We start from the raw sequence: 12,047 nt of genomic DNA, 5'->3' as shown, positions 1-12,047 counted from the left end.
AGCATCAGGTTGCGCTAGCTTTTAATCTGGTTGGCAGATTTCTAGATTAAAAAATTGAGAATGGAAACCTGGATTAATGGTTTCTCTTTTTGAAAATCATGTTAAGATTTTGCCAGGGCTGTATGCAGTGGCTCATGGCTGTAATCCCAGCACTTTGAAGGCTGGAGGTGGTGGATCACAAGGTCAGAGTTCCAAGACCACCCTGGCCAATATAGTGAAACCTCGTCTCTACAAAATACAAAAAAAAAAAAGCCAGGCATAGTGACAGGCACCTGTAGTCTCAGCTGCTTGGGAGACTAAGGCAAGAGAATTGCTTGAACCCAGGAGGCTGAGGCCTGCAGGAGCTTCACTGACGGACACTGCACTCCAGCCTGGGCAACAGACTGAGAATCCATCTCAAAAAAATATATATAGTTTATTATTAGTCTGAAGAGTTGAAAGATGAGTCTGTTTTTGGGGACAATGGTAGGAAGAGTAGCTAAGAAAAAAATTCATATATAAAATCACCTCACCACCACACCACACACAACACACCATATTATAAATGTATTATATATATTTTATATATAATTATATAATAAAAATATTTTATATATAATTTTTTTCTTGGCTATAATACTGCCATTTGGAATAATTACTGCCCAAAATATGGGCTTAAATCTTCAACTTAATAGTTTGTATGGCCTTAAACTAGTATTTTAATTTTTATCATAACTTTTGGAAAATAGAACATTTCAGGCCAGGAGTAGTGGCTCACGCCCATAATCCCAGCACTCTGGGAGGCCAAGGCAGGCAGATCGTTTGAGGTCAGGAGTTCTAGACCAGCCAACGTGGTGAAACCCCGTCTCTACTAAAAATGCAAAATAGCTGAGTGTGGTGGTACACGCCTGTAATTCCAGCTAGTTGGGAGGCTGAGGCAGGAGAATTGCTTGAACCCAGGAGGCGGAAGTTGCAGTGAGCCGAGATCATGCCACGGCACTCCAGCCTGGGCAACAGAGGGAGACTGTCTGAAAAAAGGAAAATAGGACTTTTCAAGTTACTTCTGATACTTCTAGTGATAAAGACATCTCTTTGCTAGGGACTCCTAAAGTTTGATGTAGCTTTCCTTAAGTATGTATAGTTACCCTTAAAAGTTTTCACTTAAAGCTAACTTGTTTTTAATGTCATTTCTTTTTTCTCAGGGAGGAACAAAAAACAATTCTGCCGGTAACTTCTTGCTTTAGCCAGCCACTCCCAGTGTCTGTTAGCAATGCAAGTTGCCTTCCCATCACCACGTCTGTCAGTGTTGGCAACCTCATTCTGAAAACTCATGTTATGTCTGAAGATAAAAACGACTTTTTAAAACCTGTTGCAAATGGGAAGATGGTTAACAGCTGAAAAGAGGTTCATCTTTCAAATTTGTGACCACACCATGGAAGCATTTACACTAGCTTTTTATATATATAATATATATTATATAATGTATATTTTTTTTAAAAAAAGATATTACTGGGGGCATCCATTTCCTGTGGACTCTTTGATACTTCAAGCCCTCTTGCATTAGCATTATGAAAAAAAAAAAAAAGAAAATTTACTTTACTAGGGTAACATGTTCACTTTCCAGAAGTGATTGGAATTTGGACAACATTTAACTTAAGCTTCAAGCAGCTTTTTATGAGTTTGTAGCAATCCGGTGCAGTAACTGAGCCATTTCCTATTTTAAATGGCTTCTATAGAAAATTAACAACTCAGTTATTAAACTAGCAGGATCCTACAATGATACATCTAGTGAAAGTAGACTTAGTTAACTTATTTATTTCTATTTTATGTTTCACTGAGAGAAGTTTCCATCTCATTCCAGCTGCTTTATTTATCTTTTTCATGGAACTTTGCATGGATTTCTTTTTCTTTTTTTAATTTTGAAGAGTGGAGTTAGATGTTCTTACCATAGAATTTTACAGGGTTATATACAGCTTTCTTTACTGCATTATATGTAGGAGTGTGGTGCAGTGCTTTTATCTGTAGCATATAATTTTTTTTAATTTTCCATTTTTCAAGAGTAGTTTCTGCTTTGTTAATATTTATACACAGGCTACTTGTTGAAGTAATTAATTAAAAATATAACCAAGTGCCTAAGTCTTTCAGCTGATGTACTAGATATTAAATTCTCCTAAGTTATGCAGAATCGTTTTTACAATTTTGATAAATTATGCACTAATGTAATGGCAGTTTTTTAAAATGCAGATTTAAGCCTGTACATTATTGAATCTGATGACTTGGCAAAAGAATCAGGTGCTTTCAGCTTTCTTGAGAAAACCCTGTATGTAGCGTTTGCACTGACTAACAAGATGGTATTGCTGGGTTTTTAATTTAAACTAATTAATTTGGATGTTCATTGCATTATCTTGGTTAAATATTGTTTATTGTTACTTCATGTTGGGATTTAGTTTTTCTTGTTTTTTGACTGTTAGGTTGATAAGACTATGAACCATGTAATAGTAGAACATTGGCTAACATTTATTCATACTTAGAAACATGAATAATTTCTGCCTTGCTAAAATGTGACTGAAATGGTTTTGACTTGGCATCTGAAAGTATACAATGTGTTCAACAAGTCATGCCTCAGATTTGTGGGAGGTATTGTATTGAAACCTAAATTTCAGTTAACATTTGAAAAGAAAAGCTGGGCATTCCTTCCTGGTGATCTTTACCTATAGTTTATCTGTTTTTCTTTTGTTTCTTTAAGATTAGTTTGACTTTTATTATTATTTTTTTAATTAACTTCTGTGAAGTTGTTTACTCTGAAAATTGTACTGGAATATTTTAAGCCAAGCTGATCTTTCACCAGGTGTACTGTATGTAAGGGCTTTTCCTGCTAGCAAGATGCTTAAACAGGATCATGTTATTGGTCGTCTGAGCTATTTAGTTGTTTTACAAAACCACAGCATTGTATCAGATAAGATTTTGATAAAAAGTTTTGTGCACATTTCCAGGGGCGGGAGGGTTGACATTTCCCTGAAATTTCTTGATTAGAATGAGTAAATACTGGTGTTTGATACCTGTCTTAATGAACATGCTCATAAGGTGACTGATAAGTTGTAAATATACCTGAGAAACAAAGGGGTAGTTTTGATATTCTGGTGTCAGTATGGAAGATCTTACACATTTATTTAATACTCAAATGTATGAAGATGTTTGTTTGTAGCATAACAACAGCACAGTAGCCTTGACTTAGTTTCCTTTGGTTAGTACTGTACCTTTTTGCCATGGCCAGTGCTCCCCATCCCTATGAAGACATTTTATTTATTTCACTCTGTAACCTGAAATGAATAGGAACAAGGGTTTTAAACCATGTTACATTAACTTATTTCTGACATTATAAATTAGCCTAGAATATTACAGGAACATGATTGTTATATAATTTATATCAGAACCTTTCTATAAATATGTGCTTCTTACATTTGAAATGCTTCCAATGTACTTTATTTGCTGTTTGTAATTCCAAAAAGGATATGCAAACCAGTCTGTCTATTTCATGGATATTTAATAGTGAGATCTTCCATGTTGAAGGTAATGTATTTTTTTTTAAGATTTTAAAATTGCTATTTTGTTACAAAATAGAGACCTATTAACAGTTTGAGAGCTCCTTATGTGCCCTCAGGGAAAGAACCCTCTGTGCAACAGAACTACACAAAACATCTTCAGCACGTTCTGAGGGTGAATATATACTACATAAATTGATCTTGTGTATTTAACCTTATCTTTTTAATTTTAAAATTGAAATTTTGAAACTTGGTTGTGCTCTGCTGGAGGGGGTTGGGATAAACTGCTTAAATGTTTGCCTACTTGTCCAGTGAAATTACATTTGCATCAGTGTATGTATATACCTGCCAACCTTATTGGTATGTCTCAGAACGTTTATATTAAAGTAATGCTTGTCTTGCAGCAGGTGATCCCATAAAACAATAACTCCCTGTTCTTAAAAACTTACTCTCTTTTTCACTAACAACATAGGAATTGTTTCTGTGTTGAGATTATTCTGTGTTGCATCCATTCTCTGTGTAGTGGTCACCTTCTGTCTGTCATGGTGGGTTTAATGAGAAGTAAAACCATTGGTTCTCTGCCACTTTTGAAGAAAGGGCAGTTCATCTGATCCTTCTTCAGAATGGTACCTACTGATATCATCGAGGAAAATGTTACAAATCAGACCTAGAATATGACTTTTTACAATTGAGGCATTTCTTGTCATTTGGCCACCTTACCAACAAGATGTGATGTACAAATTTGGAATCAAAGGATACAAAGCAACAAGAGAGGAAATGTGTAATGGGGGTAACAAAACTGCATATGTTACCTATTGTCTAATCAGAAAAAAAAAGTCTGAGGTCTGGAATGCAAGAAAGTGGTGGTTATTTTCTTTCATTTTTTGATTTTGTTTTTTAATTTCTAAGTTCCATTCTGAAGTCCATGTGCCCCATTCAGTTACTGTGGTTGTAGCATCAGTTTTTTGTGGTTTCATTTCATTTTATGAATACAGAGGAAGTTACATGTATATTTTTTCTATTTGGTCCCTGAACAAAGCAGATTCCCTTGCCTTTGCTGCCATGTCTTATGTTCAATGCCACGTGATAAACCAGTGTCATACATGAAAGTTGTGCATTGTAATTTTCAAAAAAAGGGAGTTCATTAGGCCAGTGGCACTGACTTTTCCCTCCCATCGTAGCTATTTATTCTAGTAAGAGGATAATAAAAGAAATTTCCTATGCAAGAACTGAAATTTTCCATTTGTATGGATCTAGTCACTTTCATTCAGATTTCAAGTTGAGGTTAAGTATATAAAGCATATCCCAATTTTATATGCTGCCTTGAGAAAATTACAGGATGCACAGCAATTTGTAGGTATTTCAAATGGGATCATTTAAACATTTGAAAAATTATTTTAAAAACCATCTAGCTTGCTTTTGGATTTTAGACATTAAAGCCTGTGTTGTCTTGTTAACGGGTGGAATTTATAACAACCAGATTCAGCATATGATTTCACCTTTGAATCTGAGTATTTCTTCCCTATCTTCTTTGAGTCATTTTCTGAGCAGACTGTCACCAGTATTGATAACTAAGCATTAAAGGGAAAAGTTGCATTGCAACTATGCATTAGTTTCCTGGAAGAACTTTTGTTTTAATGAATGAAGAGGCTTGATGGGATCACTTACTGTAACTCCTTCTACATAAGGACCCCTTCTGCAAGCAGAACACAAAAGAACATGCTCAAGGACTATCCCATTTTCTGGATAAATTGAATAAGTTTGCTAGTAACGTCTTTATACTGCGACTTCCTTGTATCCCTTTGCTGGCAAGGGAATACAAGGCGTCAAGGCCACAGATCAAAACACCCCACATTTGAGTGGAGTCTTATTTTTACTCCAAGAGCAGTTATTCTCCTTGAGTCTAAAATTGGCAGTTTTTCCTTTTTTTAAATAAAATTTTAAAAATATCCCCAAACCAGTGGAACACAGACACTGGCTGCACTTAGTACCAAAAGCCAAGGTCATTTGCACATATTCCATCAACCTGTCAAGAATTAGGCCTCACTTTATAACCCAAGGCATGGAAGTGCATGCATTCTCTTAGCTGGGCAAACAATTATACTGTAGTTGTGATACAACACATGTGGCTTTTATTTGTACTGCACATATCCACTGTACAGCCACTTGGGAGTATCGTGGTTAGCTTGCAGCAACTGCTGTCTGCATTTATACTGTTTATTGCATATTCTTTTCCCTGGAAGTGAAAGAGAAATGTTTTTCTTGTTGCATTGATTACATTTTATAAATTTGCTTAGCTGGAAAGTTTGGGAAAAGAGGCCTGTTTGTCAATTGTACAACCGATTGTGAAGCTCTAGTGTGAATATTTTTACGTCTGTATTAGACATTTTCTTTGCAAATCTATTGTTCGATTGAAATGTAAATGAAATTAAAGATGGTGTACACCCATCATGTAAAAAGCAGGCACCATCTCTAAGATGGATTTAATGCTCATTTTTAAGGCATATACTCAGCTTCTATTTAAAACTATAATTTAAAATAATTCTGTACAATGAAATGGGGAATATATATGGGAATAAATTCTATTCCATTTATTTCAATTTGAATTTCCAAATCGTAATGTTTCCCTTTGTGCTATAGGAATAGGATTAAATGGGGGAAGACTAGGATTTATAAGGCCTGTATATGGGGGGAGGGCAGAGATGGAACAATGAGGGTTGTGATGATAGTGAATAGCAAGGAGTGAATTCTGTGTGTTTTTGCTGTAGCACTGAAGTGAAGAGATATTAGCTTTGGCTGTTCACAAAATAGAGCATCATGATTTTCAGTGTTTGAGAGAAAATTGATGGAAAAAGTTTGCAGTACTTGACATGTATTTGCATGCACAAAATAAAATTATTTGTCCACCTTAAAAGTTGTTTGTTTAATGTCAATATTAAGTTCATGGTATATTTTAGTTATCTAGATTTTCTTGGCATAGTTTTTGGCTTAACAGAGCTATCAGGCCACTCCTTGAGATTTAAATGATTACCTGCCTCATCTATATATCATAAGGAAGGGTTTGAAAGAAATGAATAGACCCAAGGAGGTTGAGATATACCTTAATTCTATCAAGTCACTTCATTCAACACACAGCACTTTCTGTGTGGGAGATGAGGATGCAGGTAGTACTGAGTTTACTGTCTAGTGGGAAAAGCAGGACAGATACACAACTAATACAAAGTGATGTATCATAGAAGTTTGAAGACAGTTCTGTGGACCTCAGCAGAGTGGCTTGGTCTAGACACCATTTTTATTGGGTCTCAAGTGGTTTTATTCATTCATTCAGCTGGTATATTTTAAACCCCTGTCTGCGCTGTTCAGTAAGGTTAAAGGTCTGTGAAACATGAGTTTCTTCTCCAGAAACAGTATGGAAAATCAGAAGACAAATTAGAATAATTCAGTGAACTATTCTTCTGATGTAGGGTGTAGGGAAACTCCAAAAGGAAATTAAGGGGTTAGTGGCAGTGGTGAGCAAAAGGAAGTACTTCTCTGTAAAATGACCTCCGGCTGTACTTTAGCTACATGATATCGCACCAAGCAGAGATAAGTAGAGGAGGTACCCTGAGTTCCAACTCCACCTTCACAACAACCCACTCAATCTTGAATGATCATTCCTTGAAGTACTATCTTGGATAGAAAAGAGGAAAAAACAGGCTGGGCGAGGTGGTTCACACCTGTAATCCTAGCATTTTGGGAGGCCGAGGCGGCCGGATCACAAGGTCAGGAGATCGAGACCATCCTGGCTAACACGGTGAAACCTTGTCTATACTAAAAGTACAAAAAATTAGCCGAGCGTGGTGGCGGGTGCCTGTAGTCCCAGCTACTCGGGAGGCTGAGGCAGGAGAATGGCATGAACCCGAGAGGCAGAGCTTGCAGTGAGCCGAGATCGTGCCGTTGCACTCCAGCCTGGGCGACAGAGCGAGACTCGGTCTCAAAAAAAAAAGGAAAAAAACTACCGTCCTTTACTTTAGATGTTACAACCCGTATCTTATGTTTGAGATGTTATATAACTTGCCCAGATGTTATAACTACAAAGTAGTAGAATCAGAATTCTGATTTGTCTGCCTCTTTTCTGCCTCTTTTCTACCTCCCAAGGAGGTGGTGGTGGTGATGGTGATCGGAACTTATATTGACCATAAGTGTTACAATGGAAGAGGTGTTTAAGGAATGCTGCTTCAGTGACTAATGTAAATAGCCAACTCTTAGAGCACTTAGTATGTTCCAGGAACGGTTGTAAGTGCAATAATAATATCATGACTTAGGACCATAAAACTGAGGCAGAGATCATAGAGATTTTGCCCAATGTCACAGAAGAGGTAGGTAGGGACTTCCATGAAGGACAGCAAATACCATTCTAAAGAGACAATTTATATAATCTAAACAACTTGGGATTTTAGAAAGATCCCTTTAGCCATGGGGTGAAAAGTAAAGCTGGAGATAGACCAGCAGGGAAGCCAGGTCAGCAATCTAGGTAAGAAGTGTTGAGAGCATGGCCAAGCTGGGATGGAGGAAAAGAGATGGATTTAAAAAGTAAGAGACAGCAATTGACAGGATTTGTAGTGTAGGAAGTCTATTGGACATCTACCCAATCAATATAGGGGATTAAATTTGGCTTAAAATCCCAGACCCCATTGCTGAGAACAGTCCAATATTTGTAAAACGTGTAATCTTGCATACATCCTAAAGTATGTGACAACAGAGATCAGGAAGGAGGAAGAGGGTGAAAAACCATGGATGGGTGATCCAGGTAAGGGAGAGGAAACTTAAGGAAATGAAATTCCAGGGAGATTTTATTTCCTTTATAATATCTGTTGAAATAATTATCATGCACATTAACAAAGTATCCCAGAAACCCATGGAGTATCTTCATGATTAGATCTTTCACTTCAGGTCTTTATTCAAAAGGCAGATCCAGTGAGAATCAGATGGAGGGTGCTATTTAAAATAGGTATTTAGGGCCAGCCATGGTGGCTCACACCTGTAATCACAGCACTTTGGGAAGCCAAGGCGGGCAGATCACTTCAGGTCAGGAGTTAGAGCCAGCCTGGCCAACATGATGAAACCCCGCCTCTACTAAAAATACAAAAAAATCAGCCAAGCATGGTGGCATGCACCTGTAGTTCCAGGAACTCAGGAGGGTGAGGCAAGAGAATCACTGGAACCTGAAATTTGGAGGTTGCAGTGAGCCAAGATTGTGCCACTGCACTCCAGCCTGGGTGAGAGAGTGAGACTCCTTCTCAAATTAATTAATTAAATAGATATTTAAATTCCAAGATTTTGGATAAGATCAATTGAAGTTTTTTTAAAAAGTTTTATATTTTGAAATAATTGTAGATTCACAAGAAGTGCAAAAAAATTGTACAGAGGACCATATAGCTTCACACACTTTCTCCAATGGTAAAATGTTATATATTGGCCGGGCGCGGTGGCTCAAGCCTGTAATCCCAGCACTTTGGGAGGCCGAGACGGGTGGATCATGAGTTCAGGAGATCGAGACCATCCTGGCTAACACGGTGAAACCCCGTCTCTACTAAAATACAAAAAAAAATTAGCCGGGCGAGGTGGCGGGCGCCTGTACTCCCAGCTACTCGGGAGGCTGAGGCAGGAGAATGGCGTGAATCCGGGAGGCGGGGCTTGCAGTGAGCTGAGATCTGGCCACTGCACTCCAGCCTGGGCAACAGAGCCAGACTCTGTCTCAAAAAAAAAAAAAAAAAAAAAAGTTATATAACTATAGTGTGTGTGTGTGTGTATATATATATATATATTTTTTCTTTTCTTTTTCTTTTCTTTTCTTTTTTTTTTTTGAGACAGGGTTTCGCTGTCACTCAGGCTGGAGTGCAGCAGTGGTGTGATCTGCAACTTTCCCCTTCCGGGCTTAGGTGATCCTCCCACCTCAGCCTCCTAAGTAGCTGGGACTACAGGTGCACATAACCTTGCCTGGTTAGTTTTCGGAGAGTTGGGGTTTTGCCATGTTGTCCAGGCTGGTCCCAAACTCCTCAACCCAAGGGTTCTACCCACCTCAGCCTCCCAAAGTGCTAGGATTACAACCATGAGCCACCCAAGCCCAGCCCCTAATTATAATATTAAAACCAGGAACTTGACATTCCTACAATCCAGAGCTTATTTAGATTTCACCAGTTTCCCATGCACTCATTTGCATGCATGTGCATGTTCGTGTGTGTGTAAGTTCTATGTAGTTTTCACATGTAGATTTGTGGAACCACCACTACTATCAAGATAAGAACTGTTTCATCTCCTCAGTGATCCCTCATGCTACCCCTTTATATCACATCCATTTTCCTTGCTTATCCCTATTCTCCCATCCCTAAACTCTGGCAACCACTAATCTCTTCTCCATCTTCATAATTTTGTCATTTCGGGAATGTTATATTACTGGAATTATACCATATGTAACCTCGAGATTGGCTTTTTTTTTTCACTCAGCATAATTCCCTTGAAATTAATCTAAGTGGTTGCATGTATTAATAGTTTTTTCTTTATGTTGCTGGGTAATATGCCATGGTACATCCGTAGTACCATGGTATACTACATGGTATACTATACAGCATGGTAATGGTGTCTTTAGCCATTAACCCATTGACGGGCATTTGGAATGTTTCAAATTTTTGGCTATTACAAATAAAGCTGCTATGAACATTTGTATGCACGTTTCTGTGTGGACGTAAGTTTTTATTTCTGAAGGTTTTTTTTTTTTTTTTTAATAGTGAATGAATTGGTATACTTTGTCTACCTCTGAAGGTAATCAATAAATTAGACTATAAGGTCTTAATTTGGAAATGGACAAATTCCTTAAAAATACAGTTTACCAAACTGGATACAAGATGAAAATAAAAATTGGAGTAACTCTTGTATTAATTATCTATTGGTATAACAAATTACCCTAAAACTTAGGGGCTTACCACAAAATTTATCACTTCAGTTTCTGTAGGTCAGAAATCTGGATATGACTTAAATAGGTGCTCTGCTTCAGGGTCTCTCACAGGCTGTAATCTAGGTGTTGGCTGGCACTCCAGACATCTCACAGCCCAACTGGGGAAGGATCTGCTTCCAAGCTCACTCACGAGATTGTTGGCAGGATTCATTCAGTTCTTTATGCCCCTTGGAATGAGGGCATCGGTTTTTTGCTGGCTGGAGGCTGGAGGCTACTGATAGTGGTTTGGATGTTTGCCCCCTCCAAATCTCATGTTGAAATGTGACCTCATGTTGGAGGTGGGGCCTGGTGGGATGTATTGGATCATGGGGGCAGATCCCTCAAGAATGGCTTAGCACCATCCCCTTGTTGATGAGTGAGTTCTCACTCAGTTCATGCTAGACCTGATTGTTTAAAAGAGTGTTGTACTTCTGCACACCACACACACCTTGGTCCTGCTCTTGCCATGTGATAAACTGGCTCCCCTTCGCTTTCCACCATGAATGTAAGCCTCCTGAGGCCCTCAACAGAAACTAAGCAGATGTTGGTGTCATGCCTGTACAGCCTGCAGAACTGTGAACCAAATTAAACCTCTTTTCTTTATAAAGTACCCAGTCTCAGTTATTTCTTTGTAGCAACACAAGAACAGACTAATACAGAACACTGGTACTGAGGAGTGTGGCATTGCTATAAAGATACCTGAAAATGTGGAAGTGGCTTTGGAACTGGGTAACAGGCTGAGGTTGGAAGAGTTTGGAGAGCTCAGAAGAACACAGGAAGACAAGGGAAATTTTGGAACTTCTTAGAGACTTGTTAAGTGGTTGTGACCAAATTGCCGATAGAAATGTGGATAGTGAAGTCCAGGCTGATGAGGTCTCAGATGGAAATAAGGAAGTTATTGAAAGCTGGAGTAAAGGTCACTCCTGTTATGCCCTAGAAAAGACTTGGCTGCATGGTGTTCATATCCCAGGGATCTGTAGAAGTTTGAACTTAAGAGTGATGACTTAGGGTATCTGGTGGAAGAAATTTCTAAGCAGCAAAGCATTCAAGATGTAGCATGGTTGCTTCTAACAGCCTATGATGAGATGTGGGAGCAAAAGAATGACTTAAAGTTGGAACTTATATTTAAAAGGGAAGCTGAGTAGAAAAGTTTGGAAAATTTGCAGACTGTTCCCTGTGGAAGAGGAAGAATCCAAGCAGGCTGCAGAGCTACCACTTGCTAGAGAAATGAGCATGACTGAAAGGGAGCCAAGTGCTACTATCTAAGAAAATGGGAGAAAGACCTGTATTACATTTCAGAGATGTTTGAGGCAGCCCCTCCAGTCACAGCCCAGAGGCCAAGGAGGAATGAATGGTTTCTGTGGTGAGGCCAGGGTGCTGCTGCCCTGTGCACTACTGCCCTGCACAACCTCAGTGGGCTGCTCCAGCTCCAGTCTTGGCTCAAAGGGCCCCGGCTATGGTTCCATCTGCCACTTTGGAGAGTGCAAGTTGCCCAAAGCCTTGGTGGCTTCCAAGTGTTGTTAAGTCTGCAGGCACATGGAATGCAAGAGTGA

General features: G+C 38.6%; 1 protein-coding gene across 8 annotated transcripts in view; it reads left to right on the top strand.

Annotated features, from left to right (window-relative positions):
* Window positions 1-6,435, top strand: part of RC3H2 (ring finger and CCCH-type domains 2) — a 56,235-nt gene extending 49,800 nt beyond the window's left edge. For 6 of the 8 annotated variants that reach the window (XM_031654489.1, XM_031654488.1, XM_031654491.1 and 3 more), the window contains one exon: window positions 1,182-6,435. In XM_031654489.1, coding sequence (XP_031510349.1) covers window positions 1,182-1,377 — 196 coding nt within the window. In that variant the 3' untranslated portion in view covers window positions 1,378-6,435. The remainder of the gene's footprint in view (window positions 1-1,181) is intronic. The other 2 variants (XM_021927176.2, XM_031654490.1) reach the window with 1 other exon arrangement.
* Window positions 6,436-12,047: the final 5,612 nt, after the last annotated feature.

The sequence above is a fragment of the Papio anubis genome, chromosome 13 (assembly GCF_008728515.1).
Source record: "Papio anubis isolate 15944 chromosome 13, Panubis1.0, whole genome shotgun sequence".
In the NCBI taxonomy this organism is placed as follows: Eukaryota; Metazoa; Chordata; class Mammalia; order Primates; family Cercopithecidae; genus Papio; species Papio anubis.
Note: the sequence above shows the minus strand (reverse complement) of the source record. Positions and strands in the feature narration are given on the sequence as shown.